Source organism: Falco peregrinus, chromosome 1 (genome assembly GCF_023634155.1).
Source record: "Falco peregrinus isolate bFalPer1 chromosome 1, bFalPer1.pri, whole genome shotgun sequence".
In the NCBI taxonomy this organism is placed as follows: domain Eukaryota; kingdom Metazoa; phylum Chordata; class Aves; order Falconiformes; family Falconidae; genus Falco; species Falco peregrinus.
This window is the reverse complement of record NC_073721.1, coordinates 28,397,449-28,417,672: the sequence shown is the minus strand read 5'-3', so window position 1 is coordinate 28,417,672 and position 20,224 is coordinate 28,397,449. Positions and strand designations below refer to the sequence as shown.

Below are 20,224 nucleotides of genomic sequence, written 5' to 3'. Positions count from 1 at the left end.
GCGCTACCACCCGTGGCTCATGGTGCCAGACCACTCAAAGTCCCGCACACCCCCACTGCTTCCACAAGGCCAGGTGCTCCCCGGGCAACAAGCAGCCCAGGCAGCGCCAGCTACCACCCGCTGCACGCCTGCCCGGTGGTGGGTCATCCCCCGGAACCGGTGCCCGCACGGACATAGCCAGAGGCCAAAATCCCTGCGGATGCCAGGCAGGACACACACAGGTGGGCAGCCCCCGCTGTAGCCCACCGCTGCTCCACGCTGCCGAAGTGCCCCAAGTACCCCCAGGGCAGCGCGGGCGCCGTGGGACGGAGCCGGCGGGCACGGCGAGCACCCAGCTGGGCGCCCTGGGCTGCGGGGCCTCAGCCCGGCTGCCGGCACCGGGGGCGAGCACCCACCTGCGGCAGCGGCGCCCACCCGGGGGAGCAGCGCTCCGGCCGGGGGAACCCGCCACCCCCGGGCCGGCCAGGCGGCCCAGGGCAGCCCCCGGGCCCGGCAGGGCCTCGGCCTCGGCGGGACGGCGCGGGGGGAGCGTGCCGGTACGGCGTGCGACGGCTGGAGGCGCCAGGCGGGGCGGGAGGCGGCGGGCGGAGGCGGGGGCCGCGGCAGAGGCGGGGGGGCGGGCCGCGCCGGGAGCCCGGCGGAGGCGCAGGCCGGGCGGCCGCGGGGGCGCGCGGGGCGGGGGGAGGCGGGCGGGCGGGCGGCGGGGGCGCGCGTAGGCCGGGCGGCGGCGGGCAGGGAGCGCCCGGCTCCCCCCGACCGCTCCAGCGGGTCCCTACCTTCTCCCGGCCCGTCCGGGCGCCGCGGCCGCTCCGACCCTACGGGTCCCGCTCCCGCCTCCGCCCCCCGCCGCCCTCTAGCCCCGCCCGGGCCCCGGCCGGCCCGGCCCCCCAGTGCCCGCCCGGCCTCGCAGGGCCCCGCCCGGGCCCGCCGCCTGGCTCCCTCCGCAGGGCCCGGCCCGCGGCTGGGAGGCTGCGGGCAGGGCTGGCGGGACGGGCTTGGTGCTGCTGCGCGGGGCCTGGCCCGCAACCTGGGGATCCCGGGACCCCGGGTGACATGGGGACATAGAATCACATAGAACGGTTGGGTTTGGAAGGGACCTCTGGAGATCATCCAGTCCAACCCTCTGCTAAAGCAGGTTCACCCACAGCAGGCTGCACACCGTCACGTCCAGGCCGGGTTGCCAATGTCTCCACAGAAGGAGATGCCACAGCCTCTCTGGGCAGCCTGTCCCAGGGCTCGGCCACCCTCAGAGTAAAGAAGTGTTCCCTGATATTCACATGGAAGTTCCTTCTTGTGTTGTAGTTTGTGCCCATTGCCCCTTGTCCTGTCACTGGGGAAGAGGGGCATCCCCCTTTCCAGCGCCACTCGCCCCCCCTGGCGGCCCACAGGGACACCCCGACATGGGACAATGCCCAGGGTAGGGTGCCAGGTGCGGGGACATGGGGTGCAGACACCCCCGTGGCCACCAGGCCGGGAATAGCACCTGTGCACCAGGCACCCGTGCTAGGGTGCTGGCAGAGCACCCGGGGCCCGGTGCGGAGCAAGGCAGGCAGTTGCCTGCGCAAACCCTCTCTGACTTCTTCAAAGCGCTGCTGCCTTGCAGACACGAGCAGTGCCGGGGCCTCCCTTCCCTGCTGTTGCTTTCTCCTGGGAGTCTCTTGCTGCCTTGTGGGCTTCAGCTTCGGCAGCAGCCGACGAGTAGGTCTACGCTGTCCATCTGGTACAGTCTCAGTTTTACTGCTAGGAGCTGGCTTGGCTGCTTAGATACACCGTGAGATCATGCCAGAGCACCAAGATGAAGAAAACCAAATAGCTCCCCAGCAGAAAACTGTGACAGGGAAGGCCAGTTTGTGCATCACACGGGTTGGGCACACCGAGTACAGTAGGTCCTGCACTGGTTTTCCTGGTAGGCCAAAAAAAGCCTCTATGCCCCAAGGGATACCATCCCTCAGCAACACGCTGTAAAGCCCCTAGTCTCTCAGTCCCCAGAACAGTTATCGCTGTTTGGCACTTGTTTGTGCATTTAGCTACACTTCTCCATAGCAACCACCCAGATCCCAGCTTGGCTTGCTACCAGCTAGGCGCGGGGTGTGCAGAGCACGTTGCACACACTGCTGTCAGTCGTGTCGGTATGTGCACAGGCTGGGAGCTGACTCCCCGTCTGCTCTCCTGAGGCGGCGACCCACACTGCTGTCATGGTGCGATGCTGTTGATGGCGTCACATCCACCCTCCCCACTGGGGTTTCTGCTCATCCCACAGCTTTGATTGTAAGAGTTTTGGTTCATTCTTCTGGGACTGGCTTCGCTTTGTTTACATGGTTCTCCAGCATCTGCATACAGTTCTGGTCTCCTCATCTCAGAAAGGTTAAAAGAGAATGGAATAAGGTTTGGAGGCAGGCAGTAAGGATGCTCAGGGGCATGGGAACAGACTGTACAGTGAACAACCGTGTAGGCTGGGACTCTTCAGCTTGGAAGAAGGACGCAGTGTGGAGGAAGAGGTCTACAAAATCATGAGTGGCCCAGAGAGGATGGGGAGGACTGTTCGCTGTGTCTTCTGACACAAACCCGTCAACTGCTTTTGCCTTGGCTCAAAAGAATGTGAAACCACTGCACTGCAGATGTTGCGTCCAAGGGTTTAGCTCCCTATTTTGCCTACACTTGCAACATTGGGGGCCAAGTTCATGGCAAGTCTTTGAGAGCCCTGCTTAAGAGAGTGCTGCCTCAGAAACATTTTGTAACCATGTTTTCGTGTGGAGAGCTCGGCCATGGGCAAGTGGAGCATTACCAAACTGTTCAACACAAAAATATTCAGAGCTGGGAGGAGAATGAGCTGAACAAATCCCACCCCAGAGAGAGACAGTCCTCCAGAAGGTTGTATCTCATAGGAACCCTCTTCTAGGGGAAAAAGCATGCAAGTGAGACTAATTTTACTGCTGCACTGCCAACCCCACAGCAGCCTCTGAGGGTGAGTGTTGTGGCCTCCTGGGTTGGCTGTCCTGTTCTAGAGAAGAAATCCTTCTCCTCTGACTATGCTGGAAAGTTAAGGGGAGTTGAGATGGTCCTACATATTCTAGGACCACAAGAGGGCAACATGAGAGCACCCTGCAGCCAAGAGGCTCAGCTAGGCAACCCATGACACTGCTGGGATGCGGGTGGCATGGGCAGCTCTGTGCAGGCTGAGCATCACTCTGTCCAGGGACAGCCTAGCTGAATTAGCCAACTTAAGGCCGCTCCCTGGGAGCCCTTTCCTTGCTCTCAGCTTCATACGCATCCTCAGAGGTGAGCAGTTAGCTCAGCCCCCTGAGCTAGTGCCATGGTTGGGGGCAGCAATATCTTCCCACATGTGGGTCAGACACATGGTAACAGCAGACCCTTCTGCATACTGCATGGGGCCAAGCTGTGGAATGCAAGGTGGTCTCCCTCACTGTGCCTGCACATCCACCAGGAAATCTTTTGGGTGAATGTGCACTGACACATGGCTTCAAACAGGAGGGTCCAGCATCTGGAGCGATGCTGTTGGGCTTGTCCAGGGGAAAGAGGTGTTAAACCACATAGAACAGGGGTCCTCAAACTATGGCCCGCGGGCCGGATACGGCCCCCCAGGGTCCTCAGTCTGGCCCCCGGTATTTACAGAGCCGCCCCCCCCCCCCCCCCCCGCCGGAGGCTGGGGGGGGAAACAAGCAGCCACATATGACTACCTGCCTCTTCATCTGCGCACCGGCCCCGTTTAAAAAGTTTGAGGACCCCTGACATAGAAGTTTGAACATCTCAGTCCCACCATCCTTTTTCACTTCCTTCTGTCACCAAAAGACACAAAATTAGAGAATCTGAATTCAGCTTTGGTTGCACATGTGGAACTGGCCAGTGTCTCCAGCCCATACTGGCCTCTGCAGACTGAAATCACTCACAGCCAGGGTTAAACGCTTTACCGTTCCTGGCACTTTTTTGTAATAGCCTGTATAAATACCCTGCAAGGGACAGTTTGCTCTGCCTTTCCAAGAACAGACATGACGGAGAAACAGCTTCTGTTAGCAGGCAGAGCTACAAGAGAGTATGTGTATGCTTCTAGGGCTGAAAATGCCACTAGCATCTTGTAGCAGAGACAGAGGAGGAGGTGACAGTGAGGGATGAAGTGCAGAACATTGCCTATGCGGTAGGGTGGTAGAGGTTGCTCACAAGAGATGAAAAGGTGTTTGCAGAACAGGAGGAGCAAGGGGATGTCTGGGAGACACTTTCTGGACAGGCTTGAGACATGGAGAGAACCAGTGCAATGAAGGGCTGTATGGGGGAGACTGGGAAAACGAAATTGCTGGGGTACATGGGTGGGACTGTTTATCCCTCTGGAGTTACTTATTTTCTATGGAGAATGCTAGAAGGGTTTTGCCTGTTTAAGATATTTTCACCATGGAAATAACCAGCTTTGTTTCTGCTCTTGCTCCCACTCCAAACCCGCCCACACAGACTAAGCAGCATTTTAAGACCCAGCCTGTAGTACCCCACCTCACTGAACTACGGATCATGTCTTCCCTAATCCAATCACAACTTATGTGGCTTGTGCTGTCCCTGCACAGAACACTGCTGGCATCCAGTGTCCACACTTTCCTGTTGCACATTGACAGGACCAAGGTTCAGGGTATTTACCTCAAAGGAACATCAGCTGACTTGCACTCCTACTCATCACTAGTTGCCAGACTTCACCTGGTTGCTCCTGTGCTCAGACCAATAGTTTGTGTTGGCTGAAGCAGATCCTTCAGCAAGCCATGTGCTTTGGGTCTGAAGACATAAGGATATAGGACAATCCTTGGCTTTTGCCAGTGTGTATCATTTTAACCTGTCTGACTACAAATAATCCAAACCAGCTACCAGAAAGTCCCATCGACACATCAAGATAAATGTGACATCAGCCAGGAGACCACACCTCCCAATGCTGTGTTCCTACTTGTGGAATTGCCAACCAGCAATGGCTGTGCTACGTGTGGGACAAGCTGTGTTCAGAGCTGGTCACATCACCGACTGCTTTAAAACTGACCTCCCCCTAACTTCATCGTCTACAGGCAGCAAGTGTCCTTACCTGAGGGAGAAGCATGGCACTCACACCCAGAGGACCAGTGCCAGGATTCATGTGCCCAGCTTGTGAATGCAGCAGGTCAAAGACCAGGGCCTGGATTCATCCTCCCTGGTATGCACTAGTGTCTGAGCATCTCATGGGGGCTGTAGCAACTGAGTCCAGGAGTAAAGGGAGCAGAGCTCTCCAAGATGGAGCGAGTGCAGAAGAAGAGCTCAGCAGCTACAGACACACTGCCTGGGGAATGGTAGCCCAGGCACATTTTGTTGAGAATGACTTCACGATTTGCTCAGGGATTAAATACTTCCTCGTTTAATATCATAATAATTTGGGCTAGTTTCATGCTGGACTGTTGGAAAGTTCACTGGCTGGAGTCATCAGCCAAGCCTCGTATAAATGGCTTCCCCCAGCTCTCAGCCAAGTGAGCTGTCCTCATCTTTGGGTCCCCCGGCGGGTAGCTCTTGGCACTACCTTCTTCTGAAGGGCTTTGTTGTTTGTGCGTGTGCCTGAGGTTTTACGCTCCAGGGGCTTCCTCACCACGTCTTGTTTGAGCTGGAAATGCACCTGGAGAAAGAACAAAAATAACTGTATAACAGTGTGTGTGCTCTGCTGGCTCAGGGGTCTACAGGACCTGCCTCCACTGCTAGCCTTCAAAGCTGACTCTTGGGTCAAGACAAGCAATAAGGGGCCTCAGCCAGTGTTACGATACAATGGGAACTTACTTTTTAAATAAGCTGGAAACTTTTTTTCCTGTGGAAAATGTTGTGCCAACAATCAGCTACATTTCTTATGCAGAGTTGCTCCCGTGGCAATGTGATGTCCTAGGATGGTTTGGAAGATGTGCTGTGAAAGGCAAGGGACTGGTCTATGCTCTTTCTTCATCTTTTCTCACCAGAGAGTAGAGAAATAGCATTGCTTTGCATCTCTGTGAATATTTAATACACAGGATGGTTTAGGACAGACAGTCCTTTTTCAACTGTATCTCGTTAGCTGAAATCTGTTTAGTCAGTCTTTCGGCAACCAGTGCTTCCAGTAGATGCAGGAAAAAAAATTCCAGGAAAGAAACTTCCATCCACTATAGCCATGCAAACAGGTGCGAGAGGGAGAAGGGGAGAAGGAACATGCAGGACACAGCATCAGATAAATGGGCATACAGAAAGGTGAAACTGGAATGGGGCTATGTGGGCTTCCTGGCGGAGGGATGGGCTGAATGGTGGGTATAGGAGCTGCTGCAGAGGCAGAGGGAAATGGTCACAAAAAGGCTGCTGTGAGGTGAGATCCTCAAAAATCAGACCATCAGGGAACAAATGAGTCCTCTACAGCAACAGGGTAAAAGGAAAATCTATTTCTAAAAGGAAAGCCAAAGAGCTGGGTGCTTAACCTAGCAAAACAAAAGGCTAGGACTGGGCTTCACAGCTCTATAAATACATCAGGGAATAAATACCAGAGAAGAAGAGCAGCTATTTAAAGCAAAACACTGGCATAAGAACAAATAAGGATAAACTGACCATAAATAAATTTAGGACGAAAATTAGAAGGTTTATAATCCTGAGAAAAGGGCAGCTCTGGAAGAACTTCAGAGGCTGGGTAGGGTGGGATGAAGAGACGGAGGGTGGGAGAATCACCGCAGTGTATTTACAGCAAAGCCTGACCAGTGTGCATGCAGTGAAGCAAATGATGTGCCAAGATGCCGCAGCCAGGGGGTTCTTGCTGGTCCTTAGAGGAGGCTGTGGTGCCACCATGTCCACAAGGCAACAGCAGGGGCAGGAATCACCGCGCGTTTTTTTTATAACCAATTTCTAGTTGTCCAGCCTGCCTTCAGAAAGGCACTGTAGGGGTCAAGAACACTTCATCTCCCAAAAGTGCTTTGTCCGTTCCTTGTTGGCACCCAGTTCTCATCTGTCTTGGGTGCTCTTAGCGGAATGAAAGGCAGACTTCAGTCTCTTGCTACATGATACATGTTTGGTCCCAGGCAGGATGCAGATGATAGCAGAGTACTGAAACCTACAGAACCAGGAGGATAACGGGACCTCAGGGAACAGATGCTGTCTCCACATCATCATGTCCTGGAGAGTGTGGAGGTTGGAGGGAGAGCTAAAGAGGAGCAGCCCCAGTTGGCTGGGGGCTTTCCCCATGGCCAAAAGACAGAGGGACACAGGAGCTGGCATGGCAGCCCAGTGCAGCTGTGAGCCCTCAGTAAGGAAACAAGAGGCACATGGCATTTCCTTCACCCTGTCCCTCTCTGTGAGCTGCAGGGAGCCCCGTGTCAGCCAAAGCAGACAGCCTGTAGCCACTGGCAATACTCTACATCCCATCTCCTTTCTCTGCTACTCACTAGGCATCCCCCACTGCATTTCTTTCTCCCTTGGTGAAGACATTTTGAGACGCCCTCATGACTATGCAGCCTGACTCACCAGTGAAGGTGCAGCTGGGCCAACTGTTGTGGTCACTGTCTGTGGCTGGTACCCCTCTGCAGAGGCAGTGACAGTGTAAGTGCCAGGCAGCAGCAGCCGGAAATAATCCCCTGTATCACCTGGAACACAAGGTGGGAAGAGAAAGCACTCAGGATGCACAGGGAGCACAACAAAAGATATTCCAGTAAGTCTTGCTGAGTATACTTCCTTGAGGATGTGTGGCCTTCAAAACCCAGGCATTTTTTGGCCTTCCTTCCAAATCTGCTGGACACTGCAAGGCTGGATTCAGATTGGTAGACTGCAAGTGATGTCTCATTAAGTGCCATGGAGGAGCGGTCAGTCGGTATGTAAATGCCGAATGAAAGGGGATGGTACAGCAGCACTGGCTGTGCCTGTGCAGGGAGGCTGCAAATCTGAGCACTTGCCAGCCAGGCAGCAGCAGACCCAAGGGCAATCACAGCTCCAGTCTGACTCCTTATGCACAATGCAGTCTCTAATTCCTGTCATACACAATTTTGCCAGGTTTGGGTTATCAGTAGGGTTTTAAATGCTCATCAGTTCAGCTGCTCCCTGATTCTCCCTGCATAAGGAAGCCCCAGGAGCACTTTGATGGCCTGTGTACTGCTGTGGTTAGGGACAGGGGACAGGGAGGCAGCAGCACATTGCTGATTACTTTGACGATTTGAGTATATTCCCATCTATGGAACTGGATGGGTATTGCAAATTTGAGTAATCATTACAGGCAGCCTGTGTTATTTTGGCTCAGGTGGGGCTAACTGGACACACATGAGCCAGGGGCTTCCAAGGGAAAAGGGGGAGGGTGTCTGGCAGGTCAAAGGGAGTAATTTTCTCCCTCTGTTCAGTCCCAGGGAGGCAATGTTGTGGACAATCCCACTCCAAGCAGGAAGCTGGACAGGAGACCCCAGAGAGCACTTTGCAGCCAGCGCCTCTGGGATTCTGTGATCTTTTGCACACTCCCCTTTCCTATGCAGGCTGGCATAGTAAGTGCCAAGTATTAGAGTGTTACTGAGTCACAGACCTATGGCCAGAAGGAGTGTTGATGATTTCACAGTCTGACCTCTGAAGAGCTGGAATATCAGCTATTTTCTGCAGCCAGTCTGTAACGTCTGGTCCAGTTGGAGAAGGATGTTTATGAAAAGGAGGTTAAAATTGTTGAGCAAATGAGAAACCACCACAACTTGGATAAACTAAAGTGGCACTTCATTCACAGTCTAAATTTATCTGGCTTGAACTTTCAGTCTTTCATCTTGTTCTGCCATTGTGTTCTTTGCTATCAGCTATTTCAGCTCTGCGTAGATATGATACTTGAGTAGATTATTCCCTCAGTCTTCTCTTTGGTTATATACAAATGCATTTTCTCTCTCTTTCAGGTAATAGTAGCTGACTTTCTGAAGTCCTTTAAAATAAGGTTGCAATCCAGTTCTCACCTCTTTCTTTCCTAAACTTTCCTCAGACCTCCCTGGTCCAGGCTGCACAGGGAACATTTCTCACAGCTAGTGTTTTTGGGAAGCAAACCATGCTGGCCACACATACTACAGCCTTGCCTGCTAACCTCCTCCCACATATCCAGATAGCCTCCGAGAGGCTGTATCCAAAAGGGACAGCATGCAAGGGGACTGCCAACCCACCAGAGGTGATGTCATGGCTGATTCCCTGGACAGAAATCACTGCTCCTGCAATGCCGTTGTTGTTCTCATCTGACACCAGACCTTTGATGCCCTGGTGAACCTGCAGGGAGGGAGACAGACTGCTGGGTCAAGGACCTTCCTTTGCTCAAGAGGATATTGCCGAGCACTGGAAGAGGGCAGAGCCCTGGTGACAACCCCACCTTTCCCCAAGCCCTTGGCTCTCCTCTTTCTCCCTGGCACAGCCAGTCTAGGACACAACAGTATCCCCAAAGACTACCAACTAGAGCACCCAGCGAGCTCCATGACCACCTCCCTTCCACCTCTAGTGCCTCCTGGTCCCCTACTATCAGGGCCTATGGGGGCTTGCAGAAGGGTGTAGGTCTCAGAACTTCCCCCCTACCTCTTCAATGAAAGCAACAAGGGCCTCTCGGTTGGCCATCCACTGCCGCTCCAGGTCCTCCTCAGGGGGGAATTTATTGCAGCTCAGTTCCAGGGTGATTTCAAAGCAGTTGGTATAGAGGTAATTGAAGTCCTGCATGCCTGGAAGAGAAAAACAGCATCCAGGGGGATGCAAGGCTCCCTTCCCTCCCCAGTCCCATGTCCAGGCATCCTGGCCCCTATCTTCAGCCAGAACTGAACTGCTTTTCCTCTTTGCTCTGCAGGTGCATCCTCCTCCCTCCATGACAGTGTGACTAGAGCCTTCTCTACGCAGCCCTCTCCCCTTTTGGCTGCCCAACTCTCTCCTTCAGCTGGATCACCCTCCACTCTGCCTTCAAGAAGCTCAGGGAGGTTGGGTACCACAGGGGCTATGTATCTCTTTCCAGTTCCTCTTCAATTTTTTTTTCTACCCTAAACTGCTGATTTTCAGTTTCCTCGTTGTACCTTTCTTAATCAGAGTTTTCAGGAGCCAGCAGCTACAAGAAATGTCTTCCCTTTGGTCACAGTTTTGGGTCTTCATGGAGTTACACCACAGCATTTTCAAATATGCTAACAGATTAATGCTTCCTTTGTCCAGCAGCAGACAGCAGGTCTCTACAGATCTTGGCTATTTCTGTGGCTCTTTCCCAAGCCACTTCCAGTCTTCCCAAGCCACTTCCTGGTCTGAGATGTAGACCTCAGAATGATGCCTAGTAATGGGCATGGTGCTATCACCACAGCTCTCCAACCCATCCTGAGGTTTCTCACCTATCCCTTCACCTCTCTTCAGCTCAGCACCTTGCTGTGGGTGGTGCCCAGCCCTTACCTTTGCTGAGTGAGTACCAGGATGCCCCATTCGTGATGCCATCAGCAAAGTAGTCCCCGCAGTTCCAGCCACGGTGCATCCAGCCGTGGGCATACGAGTAGGTCTTGGCCAGCTAGAGAGAGAGCAGCTGGTCGTCACCACTCCAGCCCCACATAGCTAGGGAGCTTGCCCAGCTCTGGGCAAAACATCCTCCTTCCCACACAGGCTTTGCTGGGGAGTGTGGGAGTGAAGTCAGACAGGAGACAGCTCCTGCATTTTACTGCCACGAAACACTATACCATAATACGAGGTGGTCAGGACCTCTACAAAACATATGCAAAAGAAGGTGGAGAAGGAAGAGGAGAAATCTGGCAAGCTGGAGGCTTGCTGATGGCACAGGTGGCTTCTGCCCTGCTCCTGATGAGATGAGGAGGAGTGGAGGGCACTGGGCACACACAGGGGCACCCAGCCCCATTGGAGCTGGACCCCACACAACAAATGGCACTAAGCGGGGAAGAAGATATGTGAGGAAAAATAACCAGTACAAGCCCTGATGCAAGTGCCATATATATCATGGGAATTTGGATTAGGAAAGAGTTTGGGCAACTTACTGGTTCTAGCAACCACTTGTTTATTGCCCTTATTAAAATTACTGCTTATTTTTAGACATGAAGGCAGGGCTAAAATTGGGCCACTGCACTGAAAGCCTGTCCTTTGCATAAGACACAGTTTAAGAGAGACCAGAGTTTGCATTAGAAAATGCAAACTCTGGTCTCTCTTAGAGTTTTGCAAACTCTAAGTTTAGAGAAAATGCAAACTCTATACCCTTGTATTATGGTTCAGATGCTGGTGTAATCTTGTTCTGTCAGCAGGAAAACAGTTACTTCACTACATTTCTGACTTCTGAGGCTATGTGGGTATCATTAGCCTACGCCCCAGACTGCAGCCTCTCTACATCTGGGTCCGAGCACGGCCCTAATCCCAGCAGGTCCTGGCAAGCCCCTGCACAGCCTCTGCTTCCAGAGAAGGTTGAACTCCAGCTCAGACTTATTTTTCTCATTAACTGTTCTAATGCAGACTTGCTTTTTCTTGTGCTGGGTATTTCCTAATGGAAGCAGTGACTGAAGGCACTGTTTTCTGGGACATTTTAACAATGGAGAAAAACCACAGGTTTCAGCTAGTGCTAGCAGGATCAGCAGCATAGACCTACACATTCCCTGATGTCTGCCTATGCTCCTGGTGCTCTTTTTGTTGTATTTCTTATTCTTCAGGTCCCTGCTGGGCACCCACCTCCTTTATCCTGCTCTCAATAGACCCCCATCCAGACCCTGCCACACCTCTAGGAAAAAACCCACACACACGTTACAATGGTGCAGCAAAGCTGGGGGCAGGCTCCAGCTCTGGAAGAGCAGGATGGTACTGAAGACACTGGTGGTACTGGGGTTATGGAGAACCCAAGCACGGTATGGATGAGGAAGGGGCTCCTGAGAGTTAAGACTGGCCTGTCCATGTGGTGGGACTAGATCATGGTGGGACTGCCCGAACCTGGCTCATGAGCCGTTGGCTGGCAGAAATGCCATAGTCTGCCAATGTTATGTCCAACATGTTTCTTGGCTCAGCTCCTGCATGAGGCAGTGACCAGAGACTTCTGTGCCAGCTCTCACATGCTGCACCCTGCCGAGGCTGCAGGAATGCCCTCGCCTGCTGGGGCTGTGCTCACCTTCTGGAACAACTTGTCATCAGGGGTAGGTGTGTTGACTGTGCGCCGGTGGCTCCTGAACCGCTGGTCCTGAGACTTATCGTAGGGGTAATTTGCCACCACTGCTCCACCATGGAGATTGGCTGAGAGCACAAAGTTGTAGCTGCTGATCCACTGGATCACAGCCAACGTCTCTGGCTCCACCTGTGAGGAGAAGAAGGATGGGGACAGGGAGAAGAGCTCAGCCAGCTCTGGCCTAGCTGCTGCTCCACGCTGGATTGCAGCATAATCAGTCATGTCAGATCCTGCCCTGCAATATGCCTGCTTCAGCCCTTGCAGCCTCCTCCATTCTCCGCTGCCTGCACTGACACTCAGAGCAGGCTCCCCCCGTGCATGCCCTGCTACAGCTCTCCCGGCACAGCCCCAAAAACTGAGGCACAGGTGTTAGCCAGCATGTGCCACCTCCTCTGCCCTGTGCATTGCAAATTTCTCCCCAAGCTGGCTGTGGTGCCAGCCTCTCCTCCTGGCAGAGGTGGAAGCTGTGATATGGGACAGGATTACATTGTTTCTCTGCAGGCAGAAGGCATAGAGAAGGAGACAAGCACAGCAAGCCAAAGGAGAGCATATTAGCTTGCACGCTTAGCCACTCTAAGAGGATGCTGTAGCTCTCACAGCATCCCAGACTGGTACCTGGCTTTTCCAGTTGTCGGGCAGCGGGATGTGGTGATTTGGCCCGCTGATTTCCCCACTGTAGTACATGAATGTGTTGAGGTCAGGGAAGTTGCGGTTCAAGTCCACTCCATTGGCGTTGTTCCTCCCCGTCAAGTACCCATTGCTGTCTGGGCCCTGCAGGGCAAAGGTGCATCACGGGGGTGAGTACAGGGTGGGCGCAGGCAGGCTGAGTGTCAGGGCGGCAGGGACCGGCCATCGTAACGGCACTTCAGTGCCTTTGAGTCACAACATGCATGTTATTGCTGGCAGAAGAATAAAGAATATTGCACTGACAGGGAAGGTCAGTAACAGTATCTTCATTTTCCAGGGTGACAGAGCAAAGCACAAACCAAATAAACAATTTGCCTCAACTGAAAGAGCCATGAATAAAATATTTGTCTGAGTTCTAGCAGTATAAAGGAACTGGTGAAGTTCTGGGGGAGAACTAGAGGGCTTCCCTCCCAGCCCTCATGCCGCTGCCTGCTCACGACAGGGGCATTCAGCTGCCACCTCCCCAGCCTGGGGCAGGGGATTTGCAGTGACCCTCCTGTGACAAATAACTCCCGGGGAAAGTAAGACAGATGTAGGAAGCTTCCTCCATCACCTGCCAGGGCTGCCTGTGGCAGGACACACGACGCAAGCCCTTGGCATGGAGGTGAGAAGCAGCAACACCAGTTGAGTGGGGCGAATTTGGCAGGGCATGGAAAGGAAGGATGTCCCCTCCCCATAGCCACAATGAAGGGGATCCTGCAGGGATCTGAAGGGCTTTCTGCCTCTACCCAACTGGAGGAGGCAATCGCTGCCTGGTACCTGCTTGGCAGCCACTTCGTACCCGTCGGGGTTCATGGAGGGCATGATGTGGATGCGTGTGTCGTGGATGAGGTGGGTGATCCGCTCGTTGCCCCGGCGGTACTCCTCACACAGGAACTCAGAGAGCTGCAGCAGCAGCTCACGGCCCAGCACCTCGTTCCCATGCATGTTCCCAACATACTTGAACTCTGGCTCCACTGGAGAGAACAAGAGAGTGATACCATCAGCCAGGGCTGGAATGGGGGGAAGAACCAATTCCTACTGCAGGGAGCCTGGGCAAACCCAAGAGACTCCTGATAAATGGTGTGAAATGGCCCTTTCCCTTGAAAAATGCAAACCTCAACAATGGAGGGTAGCATGGTTCTCATATCGCTCCCCTTTGTTTTGTCACAGCATCCCTGAGAGCAGCTCAGGCTCTCCACTGGGATGCTGCTCACCTTCGGAGCGCACAAGAGGATGTATCTGCAGGTGTTTGGTCTTGGGCTGGGAGAGGCAGCACAGAGGGAGCAGGGAGCGCAGGCAGGATTGCTGCTGCCCCGAGCCCCAGGGTGACGGGGCCTCCCAGCTCTGCAATGGGTGGCAGTGGAGGGGACAGGCCGTTTCTCCCACCTCTGCCCTTCACAGTTTGCTTTCAGTGCCTCTCACCAGCATGGCACATTCCTGGCTCTGCATGCTTTAAGGAGCTTTTCATTACTCTGCAGGAAAAAAACCAACCCCTGGCTTGGGGCGACCTGTGCTCTTCCACTGGCAGGACACGGTTGCCTTGACTGCTGCTGTCAGCCCCTGACTCCTGTGCTGGTGGGAGGCAGCAGTGGTTTCCTCTCTCCCTCCCCTTTACCTGCCTCCAAGGAAAAGGTTTAGGGGCTTCCTCACCTTCAAGGGACAGGGACAAGAGCCTGGACAAACCCTCAGCAACTGAGTTGAATATGGATCAAACTGTCCCTCAGGCAGCTCCAATATGAGCCAAAAGATCTCTTGCCACTGACTTTGGTAAAAATAAGGTCTTGAAAAACAGACTTAGAGACCACAGACAGTGCCCAGAGCAGGACTCGCTGCTTTGCTGAAAGAGAGGCAGCACACATGAAAGCCAGGTTACACTTTCCCAGAGGGTCTTTTAAAGCAGTTACTTGTGGGAAAATAAAATGTCCCATTGCAGGCTGGAGTCAGCACAGGTCAGGACGAGAGACACCAGGGGAATTCAGTTAAAAAGGGAGCCTGACTTTCACATGAAAGGGTCAGGAAAAAAATAGGTTGTCATTACAAATGTTGCCTTGCCAGAGTTTGAGACTCCCATTGCACTGTGAGTTTTCTGGCCCCTAGCAGCGATCAGCCTCGCAGTGGCAGCGTGCTGCCCTCAGCCTCAGGACCCCTGGGGTAAAACGCATTGCAGCCCCATGTCCAAAATTCCCTGCACCTTCACTGTGTGGGAAGGAGACACTGCGGTCAGACGTGCTGAAAATAGATTCTAAAAAAAAAATCTAAATTTGGCAAAAGATTTTGCTTTTCTGTATCTTTTGATCGCTATGCCTCAGCACTGGACACCACAGGTGGGCAACGTGTTTTGACATGGTTAGATTTTCAGGGACATGAGAACTGATTTAATTAGGTAATCCAGTTATAAAAACTATAAAAATGTCCTGGGGATATGTGCAGCATTTATTTTTAAAAAATAATGTCTCAGCAGGGATTCTCCTTTTCTGCTTTGTTTGAGTCTGCAGTAGGACTCGTCAGCCTTTTTTGATATGCAGACCCCTAAACATTATCCACGTGGACACATAAGCCCTAATTACTGCATGTAAGCTCACTGACTCTAGGCTTCCTTTTCCGTGGCCTTCGAGGGAACCCAGTTTCCCAAAGTCCTTGAGCTACAAGCTGAAAGAGCCAGCCTGAGGGTGGCCCATGCTACAAGCAGGGCCACAGGTCCACACTGCCTGCCTGGGGCAGGGGAGATCTTGGTCACCTTCCAGCTGCTCTCCTGTGGTCCTGCAAGTCTAAAATCCAGTGGTGCATTGCCAGTGCCTGTTGCTCACTCCTTGCTTTGAATCAGCCCCTGATGTGCTGTGGAGGTGCCTGAGGTGTCCTCAGCACTGTGCAGGTTTCCCTCTACTGAACGGGGCTGGTGTGAAGGTGGCCATGGTGAGAAACCACCCGTGCTGCCTCCCAGCACCCCTGAAGGTGATACTCTGGGCCACAGGAGGGGAGCAGCATGCCCCCAGTGCAGCACATACTTGGGCAAGCTGCTGCCAGGCATGGGGTGCTGTGAGGTTTGCGGGGGTTACTCTGCTGAGGGGGGCACAGGTATGGGTCCTGCTCACCCCTGCAGTGCTGCCAGCAGTTTTCCACAGGACTAGGCTGCTTGGACTTGTCAGACCCTACATTTAACCACACTGCTCAGGATTGAAAAGGCAAAAGACACTGCAAAAAGCAGGCAGAGCCCTGTCCTCACCTGCAGCCCAGGGGCACAAGGCGGGGAAGCAAGGGAGCCCACAGCCTGGAGAGCCAGCTGGTCCCCGCTCCCCCAGGGGCACTTGGCTGCCAGCAAGGTCTGGCTTGGCGGCGGTGTCTCCGTGCTGCACGGGCAGCAGCTCAAGGGGCCATTGCTGCCAAGGCTCCACAGGGCCACGTGGCAGCAGGTAAAGACCTCTGAGACCGCCTGTCACAGGAGCTGCACAGCTGGCAGGGATGGCGGGGCTGCAGCAGCCCAGCACCCGCTCTGCTGGGGTCCCTCGCTCACTGCCCCCCCAGCTTTGGGGTCTGGGGGAGGAAGGGCCAAACTCTTCCCTCCTGCCACTATCCAGCAGCAAAGGATGGAGGGTGGGTGCTGCCTCTCCCCACCTGCACAACGCTGTTTTGGGAGGGAGAGGGTGGCAGGGCAGGTGGGGTGCTGGGATGGACGTGCCTGGGTGCTCATGTTAGCTTGCACTGAAAAATCAGAGCTCTGTCCAAAGTACGCGCCTGGGCCACGCCGCAGCTCAGGCAAGCGTGGTGCATGCATGTGGGTTTTGCCTGAGCGTCCCAAGGCTGGCCGCCGCGGCCCCTGCTGGAGCTGGCATCCCCTGACACCCCAGCATCGCTGGGGCTCCTGCTTGGAAAGGGAGATACCCCCGGCCCCGTGCCCCCACGGTGCCGCGTGGCACGGAGCATGGCCACGAAGCCTGGCCTCTCCGAACCGCCGTCCCCATCCCCCCCTACTCACGGGGCTCGTGGATGCCCGGGTAGTCGCTGAACTCCAGCACGTAGAGGTGTCGGCCCTCGACGCTGCGGCCGATGCTGTAGATGCGGGTGATGTAGGGGCACTGGCTCTGCACACGGAACAGGGCCTGCACCATCTCCTCGTAGCGATGGTGGAGGAAGCTGAGGGCGGCTGCCCCCTCGAGCAGCAGCAGGGCTCCCGCCAGGGACCGCAGCCACCGAGCCATCCTCCCGCGGCGCCGGGCGCCCAGACCCGCTCCCAGCCCCCGGCTCCCTCCCAGCCGGGAGCTTAAAGTGCAAACTCCAACCAGCTCTTTCCAGTTCCCGAGCGCCAGCCCCCTGCACCTGCGGGCGGGGGGCAGCGGCAGCGGGGCGCGCCGGGGCCCCGCGGGGCAGGAATGCTCCCCCCGCCCGCCCGCCCGCCGGGCCCGCTCTCCGCCGTCGGGGAAGTTCCCCCCGCCCCGGCTCACTTATTAACCGGACAGCAAACAGGCCCCCGCGGCCACTGGCTGTCACCGCAGAAGAAGCGCAGGGCTGGAAAACTGGCTGCGGAGGGCGTGGGGGCTGCCAAGCGCACGGCGAGCGGCGGGGCGGGGGAGAGGAGGGGGGCGGGGGGTGCCCGGCGCCGGGCCCGGCCGCGGGGCGAGAGCCGGGTGCGTGGGGACGGCGCCGGGGCGGCCCCGCATGGCTCCCGCCGCCGGCAGCTCCCGCCGCTCCTCCCCGGGTCCCGGCCGCCAGCCCCGAGCCGCGCCTGCTCCCCTGCCCCGTCTCCTGGGGAAGCAGACGGAGGCGCCGCCAGGGGCTCCGGGGGCCGCCGGCAGAGGCACCGCACCGGCCGCCCCGCCGCTCCCGGGAGAGCCAGAGGCACCGCACCGGCCGCCCCGCCGGGTCAGCGCGTCGCGGAGGGAGGGCAGGGCGACGCGGGGGCTGATGCGGGAGCTGTCTGCTGAGCAGGTGCCAGCACGGAGAGCGCTGCTTAGAGCCCCGCTACCGCCCCGCTGTGCCCCGGCACCAGGCGTGGTAACGAGCCCCGCAGGCACCGGGTAACTGGCAGCAGAAGAGAGCCCAACGGCCTAAAGGCAGGTGACTATGCCCCGCTGTCTGTTAACAGAGTTGCTGACTGTTTCCTGGTTTGGGGGAAGCTGGTTCCTCTCCACCCCTCTGCCACGCACATCCTTGTGCCGGTGGGCAGCACCCACCTCAGGGTCTCTGCGCTCTGCCCACGGACAGTGGCAGCCGCGGGAGGCAGCCTTCCCTCGTGGGACTAAAACTCCAGCAGCTCTGACAGATGTTCATTAGGACATCCCTCACAGAGCCCAAATGTGAGCACAAAGAGCCAAAAGATTTACCATCACGGCTGCACGTGCCAGGAGAAAGGCTCCCTTTGGTAACATGAGCATGCCACGCTGCTCTGCCCAGGCCATGCTAGAAAGGAGCTCCTCCTGCCATCAGAAATGGGCTTCTCAGGATACTTGGTGCCATGCTAAACACCTGCCTTCCCTTCATCCTTGAAGCGGATCCACGCTGCATTGCTCTAACCCCTGTGACAAGGCTTGCTCTAGCTGCCTCTTCCCCCAGCAAAGCATCCTCTCCCAGTGTTGCCCAGCACCACTGCTTTCCTACCTGCCCTCCACACCTGCTTTGGCTGCCAACTGCCTTTCTGCCTCAGTTTCCCAGGAAGCAAATTGATAAAACCAGAGAGACGCTGTTTATACCCTCTAACGCAAACAGTGCAGGCTGGAGGACAAAGGACGTGGCTTTGCCTGCTGCTGGCTTGGCTTACTCAGGCTTTCCCACTTCCAATTTTCTTCTACCCCAGTCCCACCATAGTGTTCCTTTCTCTGCTTGTCTCTGTTCCTTCTTGGTCTTCTGCCCCATCTGCACAGTGCTCTCCTCTCAGTTATGGCCCCTATCAAAAAAAAGTGTAAAAGTCCTGGTTTTGAACAAATATCTTTAGAAGACATGATCAGAAAATGAAGGATATTATACATACATAAAGCTAACAGTAGTCATAATAACCACTTCTCCCCATTAAACTTCATCCTCACTTGTCAGTGCTTCAGGAGCTGGCACGGCATTGCAGCCATCTGTGATCAGGTAACAAGAAACTGTGCTGGAGGTCCAGCTTCTCCCAGCACTTGCAGGAAACCAAGCAAAACTAGCCGAGGCTGTGGTGGGGCATGGGGGGCATGGGTATAGTTATAATTAGCATGGGTATGGGAGCTTTTATCTTTAGAGCAAGCCACGTCTGGTGGTATTCTGTGGTGCTGGCAGCCCATACAGCAGAGGGACATGCCCTCGTCTCCTTCACATCGTGCTCCCAGGGCTCCTGGGTTCCTGTGGAGCTTCTCTCTCCCCGCTTTCAGCAACCAAGGCAATGCAAAAGAGGTGGGCAGGTTTCCAGCACTAGCCAGTGTTACTTGGCAGCCAGAGAACACTAGGCAGGGCTATAGTAAAATAGCACAAATCCCGTGTTTGGGCTGCCTCCCCCCTCCCCTTTGCCTTCCTAGGCTGTTTTCAGTAGCCTGGGACAGCAGTGGCGGAGTTGAAGCTGCAGTGCTGCCAAGGGACGCATGCAACAAGCTCTCACTTTCCTATGGAGACAAGCAACACTGATGTGAGAAACAACAGGAAAAAAAGAAATGCCAGACTGTTAGATCCTAAAAAGGAGCCATGAGCAAAACCTGGGGTGGGCGAAGAACACATCTCACACGCTACTAGGTCTGCAGAATTAGTCAGCGCTATCTGTAGCATAGGGATGAAGGCAATCTGTTATCAGGCAGCAGGTTTAAATCAAATAAAAGGAAATAATTTTGCACGTAAGGCACAATGAAATTACTTTGTCTAAACTGAAAGTTAAATGAGTGCAGAGAACTGGTGCAACTACAGCTATTAATTATGCAGATCCAGAAGCAATCACTTGATCACCAATTTCCTACACCCTGGTGGCTAGAAGCAAAGGCTCATACCTTTTCCCTAACTATCCATCTCAATTCTTGCCCACTGCGCAGCTGGAGACAAGCGCCAGTGTGCTGCCTGTCCGATCTGACCTAGCGTGTCTCTTACTACATTCTAGGAAAACAACATGCTAATGAAGCTTTAAGCCAATAATAAGTTTGGACATGTTGAACAACACTGATGAAAGCAGAAACAAACAATATAAGACATTAGCTCTTAGAAACAGTACAGGAAGTAAACAAAGACTTAATTTGGAAAATGCAGCTAATACATCTGGGATGGATCATCCCCCTCCCTCCCCCCTAGATGTTCAAAGATGGAGAGACCTTGAGGCAGCAGGAGAAAGAGGGCAAGCAGGAATGTTCTGTGCCACGGTGGTGAGAGTGAGAGGAACGCGAATGCGAGCCCCATCCTCTCCTTCGTGGTGCTGCCAAGGGTCACAGGCAGCAAGGAGCTGCTTCCTCCAGAGCCGGCCATGGAAAGACTCCACCTGGTGCATTCGTT

General features: G+C 54.8%; 2 protein-coding genes across 3 annotated transcripts in view; both read right to left on the bottom strand.

Annotated features, from left to right (window-relative positions):
• Nucleotides 1-832, bottom strand: part of DNMBP (dynamin binding protein) — a 35,578-nt gene extending 34,746 nt beyond the window's left edge. The window contains exon 1 of the mRNA XM_055793855.1: nucleotides 777-832. The gene's annotated coding sequence lies outside the window, so the exon portion shown is untranslated. The remainder of the gene's footprint in view (nucleotides 1-776) is intronic.
• A 4,529-nt stretch (nucleotides 833-5,361) lies between these two features.
• Nucleotides 5,362-17,187, bottom strand: CPN1 (carboxypeptidase N subunit 1). 2 transcript variants are annotated; one of them, XM_055798636.1, is made up of 9 exons: nucleotides 16,767-17,185; nucleotides 13,571-13,767; nucleotides 12,740-12,895; nucleotides 12,071-12,253; nucleotides 10,372-10,483; nucleotides 9,529-9,668; nucleotides 9,129-9,228; nucleotides 7,480-7,598; nucleotides 5,362-5,629 (listed from the first exon to the last, which is right to left on the bottom strand). In XM_055798636.1, exons 1-9 carry the CDS (start codon nucleotides 16,987-16,989, stop codon nucleotides 5,498-5,500), a joined length of 1,362 nt encoding a protein of 453 aa, XP_055654611.1. In that variant the 5' UTR covers nucleotides 16,990-17,185; the 3' UTR covers nucleotides 5,362-5,497. The 2 variants fall into 2 exon arrangements, with proteins under 2 accessions (XP_055654611.1, XP_055654622.1); XM_055798647.1 differs by lacking the exon at nucleotides 9,129-9,228 and having other exon boundaries at nucleotides 5,494-5,629; nucleotides 16,767-17,187.
• Nucleotides 17,188-20,224: the final 3,037 nt, after the last annotated feature.